The sequence below is a fragment of the Eumetopias jubatus genome, unplaced genomic scaffold (genome assembly GCF_037043125.1).
Source record: "Eumetopias jubatus isolate StellerSeaLion01/CBP00866 unplaced genomic scaffold, mEumJub1_p1.0 scaffold_8, whole genome shotgun sequence".
Classification (NCBI taxonomy): Eukaryota; Metazoa; Chordata; class Mammalia; order Carnivora; family Otariidae; genus Eumetopias; species Eumetopias jubatus.
Window position 1 is genome coordinate 106,021,988 of NW_028274814.1, and position 24,181 is coordinate 106,046,168.

The following is a 24,181-nucleotide window of genomic DNA, read 5'->3' on the forward strand; positions in this document are numbered from 1 at the left end:
CACCGAATGTATGGGGTTTTTTAATTATTAAAAGTAATTTTCAATGAATGAACTTAATTAGACTGATCCATTCAAAGATTTTATTTAAATCACTACCGACACATTGGAATGCCCTTTTTGTAAGCGTCTTAAATAAATTAAATATATAAAAATGGCCATAAAAAACTGAAATTGAGCAAAAAATAAGCAACTCTATCAGTGTGCATATATGTTTCCATCTGTTTCATTAGAATAGGTGAGATTATGCTGCAGTAATAAACCTAAAAACTCAGTGACTAAAAAGAATGCAGTTTACTTTTCCTGTATGTTGCAGCCTATGGTAGTTTGGCAGCAGTGATGTCCATATCATAGTCACTCAAGAACTCTGGTTCCATCTTGACACATGCTTCAGTGATTACAGTTCTGGGAAAAAAAAGCATAGCGAATCCTCCAGTTCTCTTAAAACTTCTGTCTGAAAATGGCATAGTTCACTTTGGTGAGATGTGTCCACAACAGAGTTCAACAGGATACATGATCCTCACACAAAGAGAGGTAGGGGATGTTTGCGGTATGACAGTTGACCATACACTTCTTAATGAGTGAGGATTTGGAAATCCTCAATAGTTCCTGTAGTAAACTTACAGAATATATGGCTTAAAACTGACCAGATTAAAATCACCTGATTTTAACATGACAAGTTTTAAAACTCATATTGACAGTGCTTTCAACACGCGCGCGCACACACACACACACACACACACACACACACACACACACACACAATTTCTTTATGGTCCAAATGGTATAGGGACTCTTTTACAGTAATATTTATACCACTGGGGATGTTGCCGTTGTTCCACTTGCAGTATGCACAGGGAATAACAGTGTAGTGCAGGCTGATTGCCTTTAAATTCCCAGTTGTAGGTCAGCCAGGACCATTCATAAATTTAATGACCACATTACAGTGTAGCAGGATTTTAAACTTTTATTTTGCTGCTGCTTTTTTTTTTTTTTTTTTGGCTTTTGGAAGGAAAAAAAGGCCAAATTTTAATTTAGAATTTAAATATATAATTGTGTACACTATTAAGAGAAAACTGGTTGCTACAGATAGCTAATACTGAAATAACAAATACAATGGAACCATTAGAGATACTGTCAAAATTCACCCTGAAATGGAAATATTGTAATTTTTTGTAAAGATCCAGTGTTTTTCATTTATTTTTTAAATCTCACACAAATTAGCATTAATTAGTTATTGCTAACATTTCTTTTTATCCTGGTCTTTTTAGGTATTACCAATTTTCCCAAAATATTTTGTGAGACTTCCCAGAAGCTGGTGAGTGTGGAGGCCTTTGCTCTGGCTGTGAGATCTTATTCTGTACCAAATTTGGGAATATGTACTCCTTTTGAACAGTTGCTTACAGCCCTTCGAGGAAATAAAAAACAGAGAACTGGTAAGTGTGTATGTATTTTTTTTAGTATTAGAAGCAACATACTGCTCATATATGTTCATATATTCTTTCTAACATGTTTTTAATTTATTGTTCTATCAGTGCTCTTCTCTCATGAGCACTGATAGATTGGCTTATACTTAGATGAGTAGGTTTTCTTATGCATCATGTTATACAGAACAACTTAGTTACAGATCTCCACATTTTTTTTCCTACATTTTAGTCCAGTTATCAGTCTTTTCCTTTATAATTGTTTTTTTTGTGTCAAGTAACATTTTAATTTTTTTTATTTTAAGATTATATTTATTTGAGACAGAGAGAGATAGCGAGAGAGAGCATGAGCCGGGGGCAGGGAGAAGGAGAAGCAGGCTTCCTGCTGAGCAGGGAGCCCAATGTGGGGCTCAATCCCAGGACCCCAGAATCATGACTTGAGCCGAAGGCAGACGCTTAACCAAGTGAGCCACCCAAGTGCCTGTCAAGGGACATTTTTTTTTTTTTTTTAAATAATGTTCTGTGGGTCTTCTTATTTATGTTGTTAATTCAAATTTTGATTCATAGCAGCTAAACTAATGGAGATCTATCATGCAGGCACAATGGAATCTCTATATTATTTTCATATGTAATTACAGAAAACAACATTAACTGATGATTTTTTGTTACATTTTGTTTAATAGCAGTATTTTAATTTTGTTTTATTTTTGTTCAGGTGAAAATGTGAAACCAGATGAATTTATGAATTTGAAAAAATCTCATGAAGTTCAGGCTATGTCAGAGCTGATCAGCAGTATTGCTGATTACTATGGAATAAAGCAGGTAAGGGAATTTCCTTGTATTTTCAGGCATTAAAATTAGTGCCTTTTTTTTGGTTATCATTTACATTCTTATCTATGATCACTGTCTCGCCTTTGAATGTCATTAAATAATAACTGATGTTAGTTATGTCAGACACTTTAAATATGTCCTCTCATTTCCCAATACACTATTATTATAACAAATTTATACTAAAAATAAGATATGACTATTCATGTTTTGCCACAAATTTAACTCTTTTAAATTATCTTCGATAAGTTTCCAACTTGAGGCAACATTATGATAATGACATTCTGCATAATTGTTTGCCACTGGGTGTTCTCAGAACCTGGGTTACCAAGCTGTGGTCTGGGGTACCTGCCTCATTATAGTAACACAAAGAAACTATGTTTTAGGACTTGGATTCTTTCACAGTGTCAGAATCACGGTGCATTCCTGTTGTGAAAAGTAGCTTTTGTGAAACAGTATTGTCTGAAAACAGATGTTAAAATAAAATCAGAGATTGCCTATATTGACCTATAAAAATAGTGAGTTATTTTTCTTATTCCTGGCTTGTAAAAACAGTAAATTATTTTTCTTATCTCTACAAGAACATCTATGGGGGTAGTGGAGGATCTTCCCTCCTTCAGTTTCTATTAGGCATTAGAATCTTTTTCATGGATTCTTCCAGACTTGTGGAGCGTTTGAGGATGATTAGAGAACTGTCACAGCCTGGACTAGGCATGCAGAGCCACTTACGGCAGCGTAGATCTCTAGGTTAGGGGCTAGAGGGAAGAGCTAAGGCAGTAATTTTCGACCTTTTCTTTAACGTATCATACCTAGCGGTACCTACCTGGATCACTAACAGGCTTACCATGGCAGTGATACTCAGCTGGAGTAAAAGGGGCAATTACATAGTAATAAACTACTGCCATACATACTACATGGATGGATATTAGAAACATAAAATTGAGTGGAAAATTAAACAGTGTACAGAAGGCTACATATTTTATGGTACCATTTTTTTGAAGCTTTTAAGCAAAATAATGGTATATTCTTAATGCAAAAAATGCATGCAGAACAGTTATTAAAGAAGCAAGGGAATCATAATTTGAGAATAGTTGTCACTTCTGGCCGAGGAAGCAGTGAGATGAGATATGGAAGGAAAACATAGTTATATGCAGTGGAAATACTCACATTTTCATTCGTAGGATGGCTGGTGGGTTCACTGTTATAGCAGATACTATTGGATGCCTAACCGAAATATTCTCGGACATTTCATGGTGTGCCAGCCTGCCTTCTACCTGGCAATATCTGCATTTTCCCCTGTGAGTTTTCTCTGGCTGCCAAAGTAAAGTACTACTCATATATAGGTTCTGGGAATTAATTCTTCCCTTTGAACAGCCTTGAATAAAGTTGATGTGCAAATACATCAACTCCTTGACATTTCAGGTAGGATGATTCTGAGGTATGTGTTGTACACTAGCTCCCAAGTGGTATCTTTCTTAATAGCACAGATTTTATTGGGCTGCCTTCCTTTCTCCTTTTCAGTTCTCTACTTCCCTCTCAAATAATTTGCTTATACTTAAATCTTTGCTGTAGAATGTGCTCTGTGATAACCCAAACTAAGATAAGTGCTATTTATTATTGTGCTTCATAACTTTACATTTAGACTACATTTATTCTTTATTTATATGAAACATTACATAATAAATAACTTTAAACTCACACAGCAGATTATTTTATTTCTAAAGTACAGAGAAATTTTGAAATACTTTAATGTATCATGTTAGACCTGCTTTTAGGGGACTTTATTATAGCACTGAGGCATGTCCTTAGAGAATGAAATAACCTAAATTAAAGACTTAAAGTCTTTCTCTTGAAATCACTTTATAGCAGTATTTGATTCTCACAATAGTAAAGTTTAAGGTCTATTATACATGTACAACTTTTACTTTTAAAATGCAGATTTAGTAAATACAGATTTCATGGGGATAGATGGAAACCCAGATTCTGAAATACCTAACTTTACTAGTGACCGTAGACACCAGAGAAGAAAACAAAACAGAATTCATTTTTGCCCCAGCCACATTGCTCCCTACATGCCAAAAACCTTTGCCTCTCTCACTCACATTACCAAGGCTTCTTAATTTTTATTTCCAAAATATGTGCATTCATTCATACCTGTATGCATGCATCCATTTAACAGATACTTCATTAGCTCCTACCTGTGTCACACACTATTACAGATACTGAGGATGCAGTAATGAACAAAACTAATGATATCTTTGCCCCATGGCATTTATATTCTAATGGGGAAAGATAGATAATAAAGTGATTATAAGTATATTTTTTGGTGTGTGTTAATATACTTTAAAGAGAAAAAATAAAAAGCAAAGGAAGTAGCTAATTCAGAGATGGGAGATTAAAGCTTTTGCTAAGGAAGGGAGGAACAACTAAGAACTCGTTTTAAACTCATTTGAATTAAGGCCTCCTTCAGGAGGTAAGAGAGTTACCCATTAGAATATCTGGACAAAAAACTTTTCAGATAGAAGGAATAACATCCTCAGTGGACCTAGAGTAGGAATATGTCTGGTGTGTTCTTGAAACAGTCTGAAAGCCATATCAGCTACAGTGGAGAGAACAAGGGCAAAGCAGTAGGAGCTGTGGTTGGAGTGGTAGAAGGCAGGTCATAAAGTTGTAGAGTGTTAGAGGCCATTGTGATGTTTTGGGCTTTTATCCTGAAAAAGATGAGAAACTGTTGGACACACTGGATCACTCTGGTTGCTGTGTTGAGAGCTGTTACAAAGCAGATATTTTCATTGTCTTTGCCCTTTTTAGCCATAGTCTTTGTAAACATTCAGGCTGGTTCTTTTCAGAAATTGGCTCCTACCTGAGCATGTGAAAAGTTTTCAGAGTTAAGGCATAAATCCCAATAACAAAAGAGGTTAGTAAGGAAGAGATAAGATTAAAGAGTTGATGAGAGATTTTGCTAAGAGGAGTGGTATGATCAGACTGTTTTGTTCTCCTGAGTATAGACTTGAGGGAAAGGAGCAGAGCAGAGAGACTATTGAGGAGGTTGTTACAGTAAGGCAGGCTTAGGGTGCAGTTGCTAAGATTATGGATTTGCTTACATTTCACACATAGGGTATGAGAGAAAGAAAAGAGCCATAATTTCCACCTGGAGATAAGTATGGAGATATCATTAACTATGATGGAGAATATTATGGGAAAGGCAGGTTTTACAGAGAATATCAAGAACTTAGTTTTGAACACATTAAATTTGAGGTTCTTATTAGATATTGAAGTGGAAATGTTTAGTAGACTGTTGGTTATATGGGTATGAAGTTCATGGGAGAATTTCATACTAGAATTATAAATTTGAAAGTCATTAGCCTAGAATGGTAATTAGATCTCTAGGTCAGATAACAAAATATAACTCTTCTGGATGCTGAACTCCAGGAAACAAACTGAGGGTTGCTGGAGGCAGGGGGAGGGATAATTGGGTGATGGGCAGTAAGGAGGGCACTTAATGTCATGAGCCCTGGGTGTTATATGTAACTGATGAATCACTAAATTATATCTCTGCAACTAATAAAAGAAAGATACTATGAACCTCCTTATTTCAAAACAAAACAAAAAAGATGTAACTGTGTGAAGGGATGGCTATGTTAATTAGCTTGCCTGTAGTAGTCATTTCACTATGTATATCTAAACATCATGTTGTGTACTTTCAATACAATTTCTATTAAAAAAGACAGACTCAAAAAAATATGTAACTCTTCTATATGAAGTGTATTACTGTACTAATAGTGTTAAGAAATGTCCCCACTATGTGTAACAATGTTTCTGTGGGAAAGTCTCCTAAACAGAATTAGGAGACTAGGAATATACCTCCCACCAGGCATTGGACTGGAAAATTCTTTGTTCTCAAACCCATAAAATGATCAGGAAGGAAAAGAGTGCTGTGAGTAAAGGATAATAGGAGATCAGAATGGTGGAGATTTTGGTATTCAGACCAGATAGTTTGAAGGCAAAATGTATGGCTTATGTTAGTTAAGTGCATAGAAGTTTTCATTGTATTGCTGACACTACATATGCTACTAAATTAGACAAATCTGGAGGAGGATAAAAGTCAACTTGGATCAGTAAAATAGGAGTGTAAGTCAACTGATAGATTTCCTAGGAGAATTCGCCCATTACTGAAAAGGTTTTTAGATATAATACTGGGAAGACATGATTCTTAGAGTTTTTACAGCCATCTTACAGCCAGAGAAATTACAAATAAGATGCCCCAAAGGCTGTTTGTGGTTGAGCCTTTGAATGGTTCAACCACTGTACTGCCAGATTTCTTAAGTGGGGTGGATTTTCTTCATTGTTCGAAACTTGATGTTCTGTTACTTGCAGCCAGGATATTCTTGACTCACAAGTGGAATTGCCATAAACAGATATAGGAATAAACTCAATTACCTCTTGGTAAGAAAACATTTACACTGATAGGAACAAATATACTGATGCTTGTAAGCAACCCATTGGTCGCTAACTTTAAGGTTGTCATCAGCATCAGTAAGTGTGTTTCATAGAAGGAAAGGAATAGGGAGCTTTGCTTTCTCTAGAGATTCAGATAGGAGAGAACTGACTAATAGTTTCTACTGTGTAGCCCTTGTATTCATGAGTATAGGTATGGTATCTTCAGTTAGATTATAATTCCTTAAAATCAAGATATATAATGCTTCTGTATTTCCCATAATGCCTAGCCCAGAGATGAACATAGAAAAGGGCAGAAGGAGTTCTTTGTAAGCTTATTTATGGGAATTATTTATTGGAATCTTATCTATGAACTGCTTAAATTGCAAGACCCTAAAATTTTTGAGGATTTAATTAATGGCATTACTTCAGATATAAGAATGTTTCCTTGAGTGGCTCATACTTATCAGTGTTTAACTGATTTTAGGATAGACATAAAATTAGATACTGATTTCTTATGATAGTATTCCTGTAATTATTTATTTCTTACAAAATGACATGGCAGTACAGTAACAATCTCGGTAATATTTAATTTTCTTATTTTTAGTTTTATTGAGGTATAATTTACATATTCACCAATTCTAGGTGTACATTTTGATGAACTTGGTGTGTACAGTTGTGTAACCACCACCATAATCAATATTTGTCATCATAAAAAGTTTCCTCATGCCCTTCCACAAGATATTTCTTTCTCCACTCTCAGGTAACTACTGACCTTCTTGTCGTTGTTGTTTTGTTTTGAAGTAAACTGCTCCCCCAGCATGGGGCTCAAACTCATGACCCTGAGATCAAGAGTCATATGCTCTCCCAACTGAACCAGCTGGGCACCCCTGACCTACTTGTAGTTTTGAATTTTCTCTTTTTTGTTTTGCCTTTTATATATATATATATATATATATATATATTTAATTAACATATAATGTATTATTTGTTTCAGGGGTACAGTTCTGTGATTCATCAGTCTTACATAATACCCGTAGTTTTGAATTTTCTAGAACGTCGTATAGGTGGAATCAAATAGTATGAGGACTTTTGTGTTTGAATTGTTTCCTTCAGCACGTAACTTTTGAGAGTCATCAATGTTGTGTTTACTCTTTGTTTTTCTTTATGACATGGTATAGATATACTACAATTTGTTTTGCCATTTACAGGTTGATGGACATTTGCGATGTTACCATTTTTTTTAGCTGCTATGAATATTCACATACAAGACTTAATGAAACATGTTTTCATTTATCTTTGGCAAAGAGTCTGAAATGGGATTTGTAGGTCATATAATAAGTATATGTTTTAACTTTATGGTAAGCTACCAGTGTTTTTCAAAGTGCCTGTACCACTTTACACTTGTGTGTATCTCATTATGCTTTTAATTTGCATTTCCCTGATGACTAGTGATGTCGGGCATCTTTTCATATTGCCCATTTGTATATCTTCTTTTGTGAAGTGTGCGTTTAAATATTTTGCCAATTGTTAAGTTGTTTGCTTGTCTTATTTTTGAGTTGTAAGAGTTCTTTGTGTATTCTGGATACAAACCATTGGTCAGATATATGTTTTGCAAATATTTCTTTTTTTAACTATGTATTTTTAATAGCAAAATTTTTAATTTTAGTGAAGTCCATTTTTTTCAGTTAGTTCTTTTGTAAAAGCAAATACTTTTTATGTCCTGCAAAAGAAATCTTTGCCCCCTCAGTGTCACAAAAATGTTCTCATGCTTTCTTCCAGAATTTAATAGTTTTTACTATCACATTTAGATTTGTGATATACTTTTTTTTATAATTTTATTACGTTATGTTAGTCACCATACATTACATCATTAGTTTTAGATGTAGTGTTCCATGATTCATTGTTTTCATATAACATGCAGTGCTCCATGCAATACGTGCCCTCCTTAATACCCATCACAGGGTTAACCCATCCCCCTACCCCCCCTCCCCTCTAAAACCCTCAGTTTGTTTGTCAGAGTCCATAGTCTCTCATGGTTCGTCTCCCCCTCCGATTCCCCCCTCTTCATTTTTCCCTTCCTACTATTTTCTTCTTTTTTTTTCTTTTAAACATATAATGTATTATTTGTTTCAGAGGTACAGGTCTGTGATTCATCAGTCTTACACAATTCACAGTGCTTACCATAGCACATACCCTCCTTGGTGTCCATACACTTTTAATTAAGTTTTGTGTTTGCTGTGTGACAATTAAAGTTCACCTTTTTTCCCCGGACAGACATCCATTATACCAGCACCATTTGTTGTAAAGATTATCTTCTCTACTGGATTACCTTAGCCATTTTGTCAAAAATCAGTTGATTATATAAGTTTGGATCTATTTCTGTATGCTTTTCTTTTCTATTGATTTATTTATCTGTTTTGATTAAAGCACTATGCTGCTTTTGATTACTGTAGTTTTAATTCCTGAATCAGGATAAATCTTCCAACCTTATTCTTTTTCAAAATTGTTTTGGTTATTCTAGGTACTCTGCCTTTTCGTATAAACTATAATATCTAGTTGTCAATTTTTTAAGAAACCTGCTGGGATTTTGATTAGGATTGTGTTGAATCTGCAAGTCATTTTGGGGGATTGACATCTTCATTTTAAGTCTGTGCCATTTCGTGAACATGATGTATCTTTATTTAGATCTTTTAAATTTTTTCTCTGCTTAAAGTTTTCAGTGAATAGGCCTTACAGAACCTTCACTAAATTTATTGCTAGATATTATATTTTTTTGCTATTTTAATTCAGTTGGTTTTAAATTTTATTTTCTAATTGTTCTTTACTACTGTATTGTATATATTCTGTTGGTTAATTATTAATTTCTAATGATCCTGTATCCTGACACATTGCTAAATTCACTTGCTAGTTGTTAGTTTTGTATATTCCTTTAGATTTTCTGCAGATGCAATCATGTCATCTATGAAGAAAGACAGTTTTATTTCCCATATTTATATCTTTTACATCTATTCCTTGACTTACTATAATGTCTAGAACCTCCTTTAAAATGTCAAAAATGATGAAAATGGTTGGTTTTTAGTAGGAATCAAAAATTAAAAAACATAACAGGTTATATAAATTACACAACCATTTCTTTACTTGCTTTTTAAAAAGATACTGAGAATGCTTTCTGTTCTCATCTGACTAAAATCCTTTATTTCATTCTGTTTTTCTTACTTTAGGTAATTGACCTGGGTTCTGGAAAAGGCTACCTAAGCTCTTTTTTGTCCTTGAAGTATGGCTTAAAAGTTTATGGAATTGATTCATCAAATACCAATACTCATGGAGCTGAGGAGAGAAACAGGAAATTGAAGAAACATTGGAAAGTCTACCATACTCGGTCAAAATTAGATGTCAATGGACTGGCATTAAAAATGGCAAAAGAAAGGAAAGTGCAGAATGAAATTAAGTATAAAGTAGATTTTGATGGAATGTGTAACAACAATCCTGCAAATCAAGAAAAGATGTCTGCCTCAGGTTTTTTGTCAGATTTTTCGGATTCTCTAATTTCTAACATTAGAACACAAATGGAAAACCTACATGTGTATTCACATCGAGAAGAAAACTTGTGTTTTGAAAATGCCTTTGCTCTTATAGACCTTTTGCCTATTAATGCTATAGAACCTGCTTCATTCCAAACACCTAAGAGAAAAATGTCTGAAGCAAATAAAGAGAGAAGAAAACTGACATCAAAGTCAAATGAATCAAATATATATTCACCTTTAACATCTTTTATCACTGCTGATTCAGAACTGCATGATATTATTAAAGATCTGGAGGTGATTTCACTTTTGAATTCCTTAATTTATAAAAATGCTCTAAGACATAGAATTAAATTTCAGTAGTAGCTTACTTAACTTTATCTTTTTGATTACATTAATCTAAAGGGCCAAGAAATATCAGAGGCTATATGCAAACTATTATAAGAATCTAATATAAGATTAGCTAGAACAATGTTTCTTGAGTTCTGTAGTGAATTAGCAATTTAATAACCCAAATTAACCAATACCTTCCCTCCCCTCCCCATAACACACATATACAATATTTAAATATTTTACTATTAGGATAAAATAGTGATTGCATATTTTCATCTGACACCTGATAATATTATTAACTAATAGTATATGATGAACATAGTAAAGAATGAGATTAAATTTTCTTGTAATATCTTTAGGGAGAGCTAAGCCAAGTTTAAAGAGAGAGATTTATGCCTCTGTTGTTCTACCTCTAATTAGTAATAGACCCTTCCTCTCTAAATTCCTTTCTACTTACAATGTTGTAATATCTAAATAAAACCTACCCAAACTATCTAGTCATCGAGAAAATAAAATAGTTGCACAACCCTCCAAAAACTTTGAAGACAGTGGTGGTTGAAGCAACTGAATGTTCTATCAGGTCAAAACTACTTATAGGTACATTTTTTTTTGTTTAGAAAGTTTAGACTTAAGCTTTGCTTATGGTCTAGAATACATGGCCTAAAAAAAAATTTTTAATAGAATAACTTAAAATAATTGTATTTGTTCTGAAGATAGTTATAAAAATATACTTTACTCACAACTTAACATGTCTATTATTTTGAATTTATAGTAACATGATAATGATAATAAGAATAGAAAACATTTACTGAATTTTATTGTGTGCCAGAGGTGGTACTAAGTCATTTACCAGTATTAGCTTACTTAAATTTTACAACAACCCATTGAGATAGGTACTATTATCCTCATTTTACAGATGAGGAAGTTAAGACACTGAAGAGTTAAAACAAACTTGGTATATTGATTAAGATCTGTGAATGTATGTGTGTGCCCATTTTGTATGTGTGTACATTAAAAAAATTTTTTTTCACAAACAGTGAATCATGGAACACTACATCAAAAACTAATGATGTAATGTATGGTGATTAACATTAACAATAAAAAATTTAAAGAAAAATTTTTTTTATTGAATTTGATATTGCTATATTTGATGTAATGAATAAACTATCCTTTTTTGGTGTTGGAGTAGAAATGCCAACTTAGCACCACTTACTCTTTATGGCAATGTTTTATAAGTTTTGGTAGGCAGTTCGTGAAGAGGTAAATAAAAATATTGACTAGAAGCTGTAAATGTATCTCAAATCACAAGTTTGTCCTAGTAATACGTGCTTCGTTTGATTGTCCAGTCTTTAATTTGGCTATTTGTTAAGCAAATATTAGTTGTAAAAGAGATCAGAGAAAATTCAAATGGATAAGTAACCAAAAACATTAGAAAATCAATTCAGAAGTATGTTCGTTGTGATAAAAGATCACAGTCATTTTTGCCTATAAAGGAAATTTAAAATAAAAAACATATACTACTTTCTAGGTAGAATTTGATCATTTTTAAAAGCTCCGTATATTCCAATGAACATTTAATGTCTTCACCTGAAATTTTTTTAGGCTTCCTCTTAATTGCCAAAATTTATTTTTTCTTCTCATTTTCAAAGGATTGTTTGATGGTAGGTCTACATACTTGTGGTGATCTTGCTCCAAATACTCTGCGAATATTTACTTCCAAGTCTGAAATCAAGGGAGTTTGCAGTGTGGGTTGTTGCTACCACCTCTTATCTGAAGAGTTTGAAAAACCACAAAAAGGTACAAAGTTTCCCATATCTCTTAATTATATTTATTTGAGCATAACGGCTGTTTTTTGTCCTTTTTTTTTTATTGTTGACAGTAACATTTTGAATTAACATTTGAGAGAATACCTGATCTAAATATTCTTGTAATTTTAATGTTACATCAAATGCAAGTTGATGTGCTATCACCTTATGTGTTTTATTATAGTTTCTTCATAAAATGGTCTTAATGAATGCTAAAAACTGCAAATACTTAAAAATTTTATGTGGCACATTTTAGAGAACTTCTGTTTAAAAATACTTGTATGATATATATTTGCTTAAATAGTAAAGCTATTTTGAGATGAATATATAGTTGCAAAGTTTGCTTTCATTTCTAAAGCCTCTGTTTTGTAAGCTATATTACTATTTCTCAAAAAAACCCACCAAACTTCCTTACTGTATTTTGAAGAGTCAACATACTCTGATTTTAAAAATCTGCATAACTATGCAGTTGCATCAAAATTGTACTCAAACTACTCCCTGGACTGAGAAGGTACCTGAGGAACAAAGTATAGAGTACTTTGGTAGGACTTAAAGCATCTCATAGCCCTTCATCCAGAGCAGCTCCTGAAACTCCTCTGTCTGATCCATTTTATATGTTCTATCTCTCCATGAGATATGCTTTCAAAACCACTAGTTCAGATTAGATGGTTATTTAGTCTATTAACATTAGCAGTTCCCTTTTCTGTTGGTATAAGGAAGTCTTTATCAACATCCACCATCCCTTGCTAAGAATTTTTACATTAGGAAGATGTGTGCATGTGGATGGTATTCTATGCTCTTCTCAGTTTTAAAACCCAGATGAATATGAAATTTTAATTATTTTTCATTTAGCCATATTCAAGAAGTAAAAATTATGATTGTATAATTCTACTGAAAATTGACTGGATGAGACAGGTCATCCTTAAAACCGACAAAGATTTTTGTGAGATAAAAGTTAATTGAATTTGAATTCTTTATGTGTCTTAAAAAGTATCTTTTAGGACAAGGTGTACAAAAGTAAAGTTGGGAATATATGGAGATACACCAGTGAGAGAAAGCAAATTGGCAAAAAGTTAACAGTTTGATTTACATGGAGAATATATATATTTGTTATGCCATTACTTCCAACTTTGAGTACAAAAATTTTCAATGTAAAAATTTGGGGAAAAAAGTGAACCTAAAATAGAAAAGAAGTATTTATACTAAAGTATATGCACAAATATTTACATTATTTTACAGTCTTATTGTACATCTTTCCTAAAAGAAATGAAGAATGACCTTCAATACAATCACAGTCATATAGCTTTTAAAATATTAAATGAGTAGTGTTTTCCTGCATCAGCAGTAAGGTAAGATTTTATGTAGGGGAGGTTTGGTTCTTAGTTCAACAGCTTCCTATTTTATAGGTACAGTTAAATGGGGTTTTGTTTTGTTTTAATAATTGGCTCATTTGGGGTAGGTAGAGATGCCTGGTGTATTCTTCAATTCAGAAGTATTGTCCTACAGTATAAGATCTTTAATTTCAGCTGTTTTCTTCCCTCTTTCATTTTATCATCATCATGCCCCCTGAGATGCCTTCCCCTTCCAAAGGACCTCCTTCTCCTCTTCAGGCAGTACCGTCTTAGGACTGCCATCTCTGGTCCTGCTGGACCTTTGCAGCCATTGCTCTGTATCATCAGGTCTCAGACCTAGCCTCAGTATTTCCCACCATGAATGGGATCCTCTTTATTGGCTTTGTACTCTATTCTCTGTCACACACATTTTTCTCCAACTGATTCTTCCTCTGGAGTGATCCTCTCAGCTGGTTCTGCTAGTTTAGGATGTTTATTTACTAACTTACATTTAAGTCAAAATTTGTGGTGTAGTTGTGGCTTATGAATAATTTTGTTTATTATCTGTCTGGTTTTTGTTGAACATGTAAAGAAATTCAGATTTAACTGACTCATTATTTTACAGCAACCAGGAAGTACCATTGATACATTTTTCATCTGATGTCTAGTTCTTTAATTCTGTTCCTAAAGGGCTTGGTAAAAGCTGTTTGCCAGAGTAGAAAAAAATTTAAGAGAATGATTTGCCAATCATTGGCAAAAAGAACTTCTTTGCCAATCCATTTTATAACAGCCTTTAGGTATTTTTTTTAACGATTTATTTTATTTATTTTAGAGCATGCACACAAGCATGTGTGAGCAAAGGGAGGGGGAGAGGAAGGGGGGGAGAGAGAATCCTCTGGCAGACTCACCGCTGAGTGTGGAGCCCAATGCTGGCTCAATCCCAGGACTCGAAGATCATGACCTGAGCTGAAATCAAGAGTTGGCCACCTAACCGACTGAGCTACCCAGGTGCCCCAGTACCTTTTCTAAGAGATTATTGCGTTAAACTGTTGACAAGTATTTATTGACCATGTATTTGAACTAAAATGAAAAATATCTTTTCATAGGGCATGTTCAGTGGAGAGGCCTTTGAAGAATCTGAAGGGGAGGGAAGATAGGTGCATCTACATCTTCAGTCACTCCCACTTCTTTCCTGCCATGGAAAGATCTGATTTATTTATGAGTCTTTAGAGTGTAGATACTGGTTTTTATTCACTTGTATCTTCAGAACTAAGCACATTGCCTCAAACATGATACATGGAGATCAATATTTGTATAATGTGTGTTGGATAGATAATTAAGAACAACTGACTAGCAATAGAAAAAAAAACCACTGTCACTGCATTGGCAGCTACATGTCATACTGGTAGGAGATAATATGACTGAATAAACATTTCTTGACTAGCTACTATTTTCAAGGCATGGAACTTGACACTTTGTGTCTGATAAAGAGAGATGGGGGGGTGCTCATAAAAAGTCTGTACTTTGGGAAAGAAGTAAAAAACTCAAATAGATGCCAAGCAGAGTTCAGTTCAGTTCAACATTCATTGAATGCCAGCTATGTTCCATACTGTGCTAAGCAGTGATGATATTAAAATGTATGCAATATCATCTTCACCCTCAAGGGATGAAAAAGTAGCTCTTAATCCTAGGAACCCGATAGTCCTGGTAGTAACTTAATTTGCAAAAAATCATTTAGAATAGAAAATTCAAATAATATAGAAAGATATTAAAAATGAAAATAAAGTCTCCCGACCCATATTTTTGGTTTCTTCTTAATTTTCCAGAAAAGAAAATGTATACACATATGTACACACTTCATATTCTTATATTTTAGGGACCCAAAAGATAAACAGTTCTTATTTCCTTGCTTTTTTCACTTAATGTGTGATCTTTCCATATCAGCACATACAGTGTTGCCTTATTCTTTTTAGTGATTCCAAGGTGTTTCATATGCTGTTTTTTATTTTAAGATTTTATTTATTTATTTGACAGAGAGAGACACAGCGAGAGAGGGAATACAAGCAGGGGGAGTGGGAGAGGGAGAAGCAGGCTTCCTGCCAAGCAGGGAGCCCAATGTGGGGCTCAATCCCAGGGCTCTAGGATCATGAGCCAAAGGCAGACGCTTAACAACTGAGCCACCCAGGCGCCCCTCATATGCTATTTTTTATTTATTCAATCCTAAATAGTTATATTTTCTGAAAACAATGGTACTTTTCTTTCAGTAAACCAGAATTTAGTGAACAGATGGTCATTTCACTATAGAGTTTGGAGAACACAAAATATGGAAAGAGTGTTTCCCTCTATTTCCTAATCCTCCAACATTAGTTCAAAAGAGTGTAGTAAGTGCTATAAGACAGAATATTATTCTTGTGTTATCTTATAGCAGAATAACATGTAGATTAGTCTGTGATGGGGGGGATGGGAGCTGAGGTTATGTTCCAGTGTGGCAAAACCCACTGTGACTTAAAAGATCAGTGGGAGTTAATCAGACGAAGAAGTGGGAAGGGTATTGCAGACAGTAAACAAAGTCTTGGGGTGATAAGTGTTCAAAATCACATTTGCTTCTCTTTGCTTTCCATAGTTACTGTTTGTCTTTTCTCCCATCTTATTTTTCCTTATGTCTTTCCAGCAATGATAATGATAATCCTAATGGTCATTTCAGTGGGTAGGAAGGGGCACCTTTTAGAGTGAATGACACCTCCATTTTCTGATTTCAGTTTACCCATAAGTCATTTCCTCAGAATCTCTCTTTGGTTCTCTTAGTTTATTTATTTAGTACCTCGTTATTCATAGAATAATCTTTGGGTCTTCTGGGAAAATTAGTTAAACCAAATAACTACAGATTTTCATACTTCGGAAATGGAAGTCTCTCAGTTAACAGATCTCAGGCTTTTGTCTTGGATCCTTTCCTTCTCTAGAGTGGAAGTTGCCATTGTTCACTAAGTGGATAGGACATTTTTAGTCAGAGGATTTAGATAAGAAAAAGTGTTGGGAAGGTTTGTAACAACAGTGACTGGCAGCTACGGACTCATTTTCTCTCCTTACAGACAGAATTAATTCAGGGAAAGCTTTTCCTATCAAAAATATCTTAACTGAGAATCACTGAGATTATCAGGTAAACAATACTAGGCTTAACTGACAAAAGCTAATATTAGTATCTTAGTGCTGCTTGCTTTCCTTATGCATACCTGAAACAAACAGAAGCTTGGGAGTTTTGCTTGTCAGGAAAGCAAAGAATAAGCAGAAAGCAACAGAACTGAGTATTATGATGAAGTAGGTGGAGATATATACAACACAAGTACCTTCAAATACTTTGGAGGTCAAGAAAAGAGGTGGAAAGCCAAAAGGTAGGAGAAAACTACAGAAAAATAAGTGATAGGAGTAACAAAAGCAACCTTTATTTGTGTTGCAGTTTTGCCTAGCTTTGGACTGCCACATTTTCTCATCTCAAAAGCCAGATGGCAAAGGTAACTTACTCCCTTTTTTCTTTCCCACGCCTTTATCTCCATTTTCTTGCCTTATCTTGGCTATAGGAAAAGGAAGAAGATAGGAACCGTCTCCTGCAATTTTTATAAGTGTTTCTCAATTCTGGCTGCCCAGTTGGATCACATATGACACTTCCAGTATATAGATGCCAGAGACCTGCTTCTGACCTTCTGAATTATAATCTCCAGGAATAGCACTTGAATATAAATATTTTTAAAAAGCTCTGTAGGTAATTCTGATGAACAGCATGTTTGAAAACAAGATATTTATTATGGTTCCATAAGAAGACATACAGAATTTGAAGAGATGATTTGTAGAAATATATTCAATATTATTTATAGTCATTTCAACCTCTCCCATGCACAGACTTAGAGACTATTCACATGCCAGTTTGTGGATCCAAACCGAAGGCTCAGCCCAAAAGAGGCCCAGGAAGGTGTATCAAAGTCCAGGGTGTGGAGTGCTAGAGTAATTACCCCCCAAAAAAGTCCTTAAAATATGGAGCTCAGAATAAAACCTGGGGAAACCAAACCGAGAGGGCAGGATACCATGTAATAAGTGCATAATAAACTAAGGACTAGAAACTAGGCAAAATCAAGGGGAAAAAGCTAGGACAAGAAAAGAATGTCCAAGATAATTATGAATACTACTAGAATCTTAGCTTCTTTTTTGAAGAGAAGGGGTGTATGTGTTTGGGCTGTGTGTGTATGTTAAGGCGGACGATGGCAGTTTGTTATGGGCTGTATTGCAGTAACTATTTGGATAGATAGATTATGGATATAGTCTCGTTTTGTATATACAGTGTATATAGTTCTATTCCTTACGAAAATAGAAATCTATCACTATAGAGTTTGATCATTATATTTAACTACAGGGCAAGGGGTTTGCGTGCACAAAGTTAGCATATTTCCTGTCATATATCTAGCACTTGGGTTCCATGGAATTATATCTCTGAATGGTCAAGTGTGTCATGTGTCTCTCCCTTCATGTCTTACACACCTGCCCCTCACCCTCGCTTTGTTTGCACAGCTGTTTTTAAGTTTGAATTGGGGCATGGTAGCCCCTTGGGATGTAAATTTGAGTTATTAATAGTCCAACATAGTATAGTCGAAAAGTCTGGAATGTACGCTGCAACTTTTTATGATGATATGTACTATGTAAACAATATGTGTTTTACATGATATGTTTACCCAGTGTGCTGTGGTAGACCGTAGAGGTGGTCTGCCATGAATGTCAATTTTCAAAAATACCTCAAAGCTCTCTGAGTCATTATGAATACTGAAGTTATACCATATGTTTTAAAAAACTGCTTTTAAATATTTATACATTATGAGCCAGTAGTTCCTAGGAGAACAAGAAATACCAGAAACTGTTTTATTGCAGTGCTTTATAGAACATATATATTTTCCCAAGCTTGAATTGTTGCAGTGTTTTGTTTTAATATTGATTATTATTGTCATAATTAATTTGAAATACTTACATTACTTCTCCTTGAAGTTGGAGAGAGAAATTCTTTTGGTTGTTTTTCCTGTAAAGGTAGAAAAGTTACCTATCTAGGTCCACATATCTCTTCTTCCTTGCTAACTGAACTATAATTTTGTTAAGGCGTCAGTCTTTAGGAAGATTGTGCCCTTCTAAAGAAATAGATGACTTTCTTTTTTATTTTTTAAAGTAATCTCTACACTCAACGTGGGGCTCGAACTCACAACCGTGCGATCAAGAGTGACATGCTCTTCCAACTGAGCCAGCCAGGTGTCCCAGAAATAGGTGACTTTCAATCTCAACTAATTATGATAATTTTTATTTAGGAATGGATATGAGACACAATTCTTACCAGTGAAGCACAAGAAGCATATCTTTAAGGGGGTTTCCTAGGAAATTGTGGTTTTTTGTTGTTGTTTTGTTTTTTTCTTAAAACTGAGCACAAGGCAGGAAATCACCTTTTTTTTTTTTTTTTTGCCTCTGGACTTGGTCATTTGTATGCATTTGTTCGGCCTAACAGAAGTATCTCTATATCTGCCTGTTATGTATACTGTCAGAAATTGGTGTTAGTTAGACTAAGTATAGGTTTATCTGAGTTCTTCAGGCCCATTCTGAGGGACAAAAGGTAATTTTACTTTTCTTCTAAGTTTATATGATCATTGCAGAGGCTTAGGAGTACAGGAGGAGTAGAGAAAGATCTAGGACCCTGGAGAGTCACATCAGGCAGTTTTATAGAACTTCTTCCTTGGCCTCAATAGGAAGTCACTACTAGGAGCACCTCTTGTCGGGAACACAGATTGGTGCTTGGTCTTTCCCAACCCCATCCCCAGTCCAATGCCAGGCAGTCTTCTAGTATTGTTAGTGCACTCCAAATACTGCATATCTGCAGATCACATGAATGGCGTAACCTTTGAAAGCCTGTGGTATACCTTCATGTTTACCCGCAGCCTTAATGTGTTACAGGGTATTAAGGCGATTCTCCCATTGATCCCTCCACTTACTTTTGTTTTGTTTTTGCTTTGCTTTGTTTTTAACCAGAGGAGGTCTGTACGTAGTCTTTTAGTGGCATCTTTCAATCTGGTTCTGCCATTTCTCTATCAAATGGAAATATTTCAAGGGCACATGATAGCTCTCATATTGTAGATTGTTTCTCTATTTTTGTCACCAGTAGGAATTTTAAGGGAGCTAGATACTTATATAGTCATCTTCACTGTCTTTGAGGATTAACTATTGATATAATTGCTTTAAATTTAGAGGTACTTCACTGGGAAAGGCATCTGGAAGTTGAAAAGATACTGAGTGTATCATTTGAAAATGTAACATACTGTTTAAAAATAAGCTTATCTTGTCTTTAGAGATCTTTCAGATATTCAGTGTATGGTATTAAAAACTCCTAAGACAATATTAGCTGGTTAGTGTCAGCGTTAAACCATGCATTGTATCATACAGAAAGGTATGACTAATTTCTTAGTGAATAGGAGTGAATTATTCCCATCATTGCAACAATACTTAGAATTGCTGTCTTTTCAGTAAAGACAATATTTTCTGACACATATGTATTTTATTAAATAAATCTTTTTGCCTACTATGGTCTTTTAATACTGGAAGTTTGAGGGATGTAGAGGAACAAAGCATGGTTTCTCTTTTCAAAACAGCATGTATTTGATTTCCATTTCTAGCAGTGTGGGGGATGTGATTTTTCTGAGGAACCCTCCTACAGTTCAGCTAGATCCTGGCTAAATTAGAACACGTATTTTTTTAAGCATTGCTGAGTCCACAAAAAGTAAGGGAAATCTCTATGATTCAAGAAAAATCAAAACCTAAAAGTTAAAAGGAGAGACAAAGAAGAGGAGTTGAAACCAGAGCAGGGAACTGGAGCCATAAGGTAGCAGACAGTGTTGTCCTGAGGCAAGTGCTTCTCACAGTGGGATCTAGAGACTAATATTGGGCCTCCTGCATGGTCAGGGAGCTAACCCTGGAAAGTCCATACTAAGCCATGACCTTGAAGAGACAAAACAGTTTTCAGATCTATACAGAAACAAAATCAAATTCCTATGAGGGAATACTTCCCAAATTCAGGCCCTTGGAGTTTCTATAGATAAAAACCTACCAAATATAAGCTCAGAACTTAACTAACTAAATCACAAAATATGTCTGGCTGGACATAACCTGAATGCTACTTGCCCCTATTCAACTAAAAGTACTGAATATAGATAGTTAAATTTTGTTTCTGAAAAGCATTGAAATACTGGAAAGATACATAGTATTTATCGGGTCAACATGTAGGAGAGTGTAGGAGTCCACAGAGATGATAGAAGCATTGAAGCCACTAAGGTTGTTTGTGTACCATGGCAAACTAGTGCTTTGGTGTCACGGTCCTATAAGGGGTAGTCTGCAAATGATAAACCTATACTTAGGCACACACAGAAGGAGTCTCATAGACACACTCTCACAAGTTGAGACCACAAACGTGAGGACTAAAGTCAGGGCAGCAGTAGTAGGAATAGAGTAAATTAGGAGAATTCAAGAAACATTTAAGATTGTTCATAGAGTGGGACATAAGCAAGAATTGTCAAGGATTATTACAAGGTGTCTGTTTTCAGCCACTGTGTAGGTGATGGCACAACTTACACGATAGGAAACAGTAAGGACAGACCAAGTTTCAGGGCAGAGTTTTGAACATGTTTAATATTTGAGATTGCTTTATGTATGAGTGATCATATTTTGGGAAAGTTTTATAAATACATCTAAATACATGGAAATGGAGCTGTTGTAGTAATCATAGGATTTGTTTTTTTCTTATTTTCTTGAAAATCTGTAAAGTGGTAGCTGAAGTGTTTCATCTGGTTCAAGAATGTGGAGGCCAACGTCTCTACAATTTTATTGGCCTTTCAGTTATGGCTTATTACTTAATGGTTGCTACTGCTCCAGCCATTACAGTTCAAATGAGAAGAAATATGAAGGTGAAAGAGTTTCTCCCATCTGAGACAGTTTCCTTTATAGAACTTCCTTTCCTAATAGACTACTTCAGGAGGCTAGGAAATGTAACCTTCTAGACGGGTACATTGCACCTCCAAATGAAATCAAGATTTTGTGAGTGAGAAAGAAGGAGAAGCTGGGTATTAGGTGGGCAATTAGCATTCTCTGCCACTGTGTGGGTATGTGTACGTGTGCACACGCAGACGCCCATGTGTGGTATTAACGCATGAATAAGGCACCAGAAAGAGGAAAGTATAAAGGACAGTGGGGAATGTAACAGTATGCATGTGAAACAGAATGTAATCATATCCATCGTCCTCTTCTTTTAATGATTACAGCTTCTTTTCTGAGATCCTTTGTGATACCCTATCTAGAATAGGTTAATCTGAGGTCTTGTTCTGAATGCTTCTCCTTTGGGTGAATCTTGTACCTTGAGACTATAACTGTATTTATGTACTATGAATGTACACAAGCTGACAATAGTAGCAACCACAAACAATAACATACGTGATTTATGAATTAATTGTGAAGATATATGATTTATAAGTGATTTCTTAGAGATAAGAAAAAGGAATATAAGTGTTAAAAGAACGATTCCAGCTAAAACGTAAAGATTACTTCCTGTTAAGAGATCAGAAAAAGCTTTATGAAGGTAGTAACTTTTGAATTGAGCTTTAATAGTGTAAGATTTAGATAGGCAAAAATGAGAGCATTCCAAGCATAGGAATGAGGTAGGTTAAGTTAAAGCACAGTAGGTCACTCATTGGAAATGGATGAATTCTCTAGCTAGGTGGTAACCTGATTCATAGGAAGTATTGAAATGTTGAAGAGTATTGAAAGGGACTCATCTAGAAAGTCCATTTTGGTAATGAAAACTTTTGAGCAGAGAGCAATGTGACCAAGAGCAAATGTTGTAAGACCTCTGATTCTCAACCATGAGATTTGCTGGGACCCTAACAATGGGGAAAGGAAAATAAACCAGAAACTGTGGGACCAAGGCTAGGGGAACTAACCCAGCAGAAGTATTCACCCCAAATCAGGCAGCCAGTTCCTTATTGGTATTCAAAAGGCAAACTCCAGGGGCACCTGGGTGGCTCAGTCAGTTAAGTGACTGCCTTCAGCTCCGGTCATGATCTTGGGGTCCTGGGATCGGGGCCCACATGGGGCTCCATGCTCAGCGGGGAGCCTGATTCTCCCTCACCTTTTGCCCCCCCACTCCCGCTCTTGCTCTCTCTCATGCACACTTTCTCTCTCTCAAATAAATAAAATCTTTAAAAGAAAAAAAGGCAAACTCCAGTCACATGAGTTGGCCTCTATTATCAAAGGGTCTTATTGGAAAGTTGAGGACATGCAGCAGTAATTTCTGACCAGGTGGAAAACCACCCATACTGGTGCATAAATGCTAATCTTTTAATTACTCTATGTGAAGCACTATTCTAGGTACTTTACTTTTATTGACTCCTTTAGTCTTCATAACATTCCTGTGAGGTAATAATGTTACCATTCCCATTTTCATTATTCTTTATAACACCCCTATAAGATAATACTATTATTATCATGGCCATTTTCAGGTGAGAGTACTGAGTGACAGGTTAAGTAACCTGCTTAAGATCATATAGTTAATAAGTAAAGGAGTTAGAATTTTAGCCCAGCCGGTCTGGCTCTAGAGTCACACTCTTAAAGCATCAGTCAGAAATTGGGACAGAGAGATAGGATTTGGCCTTCTGGGGAGATTCTGTTAAATTTTAAGACATCAGGGCTAAAACCCAATGTATTAGCATTTTGGAGTAATTTCTGGTTCTTATTGGAGGACGAGAATCTTAATTAGAACCTGAGGCAAAAGCTTAGGTAGATCCTGTGTGAATTTAATGGGGCATATAAGGGAAGCTCAGGGGATACACAAATGCTAGTTCTTCATAGATACAGAGGAGAGGGGCGCCTAGGTGGCTCAGTTGGTTAAGCGACTGCCTTCGGCTCAGGTCATGATCCTGGAGTCCTGGGATCGAGTTCCACATCGGGCTCCCTGCTCAGCAGGGAGTTTGCTTCTCCCTCTGACCCTTCCTCCTCTCATGCTCTCTCTCTCTCTGTCTCATTCTCTCTCTCTCTCTCATTCTCTCTCTCTCAAATAAATAAAATCTAAAAAGATACGAAGTCCAAGCATAGAACTGAAGACTAATTCTGGTCCTCACCTCTTTTTAAGAATAGTAATCCTTAAATATGGATGAGCTTGGTTAGTTTGAGTTTGAGAACTGGGAAGGGACATTGACTTTGGTGGAGATTCATACAAGGTTAGGACAGTTTCCTAATTTCTGCTTCTCTCTCTTCAGTTTTGGACCCTATAACTGTTCACAGTCAAAGCGACATGGTGCTATTTTCCTTCTCTGGAATATGATAAGGGTGAGGGGTCTCTGGCCCAGCTTATATGGTAATACTCACTTTTTGTTTTTAGGAGCAGCACTATCCTTAAATGTCTCTATTTTGTGTTAAGGTTCAATAAATATAAGTACTCAATA

The 24,181-nt window shown here is 35.3% G+C and overlaps 1 protein-coding gene across 4 annotated transcripts in view; it reads left to right on the top strand.

The window, feature by feature from the left end:
• METTL25 (methyltransferase like 25) overlaps nt 1-24,181 on the top strand; it is a 182,168-nt gene that overhangs the window by 20,458 nt on the left and 137,529 nt on the right. For all 4 annotated transcript variants that reach the window (XM_088025281.1, XM_028105469.2, XM_028105470.2 and 1 more), the window contains exons 2-5: nt 1,269-1,433; nt 2,137-2,243; nt 9,911-10,507; nt 12,193-12,340. In XM_088025281.1, coding sequence (XP_087881407.1) covers nt 1,269-1,433; nt 2,137-2,243; nt 9,911-10,507; nt 12,193-12,340 — 1,017 coding nt within the window. The remainder of the gene's footprint in view (nt 1-1,268; nt 1,434-2,136; nt 2,244-9,910; nt 10,508-12,192; nt 12,341-24,181) is intronic.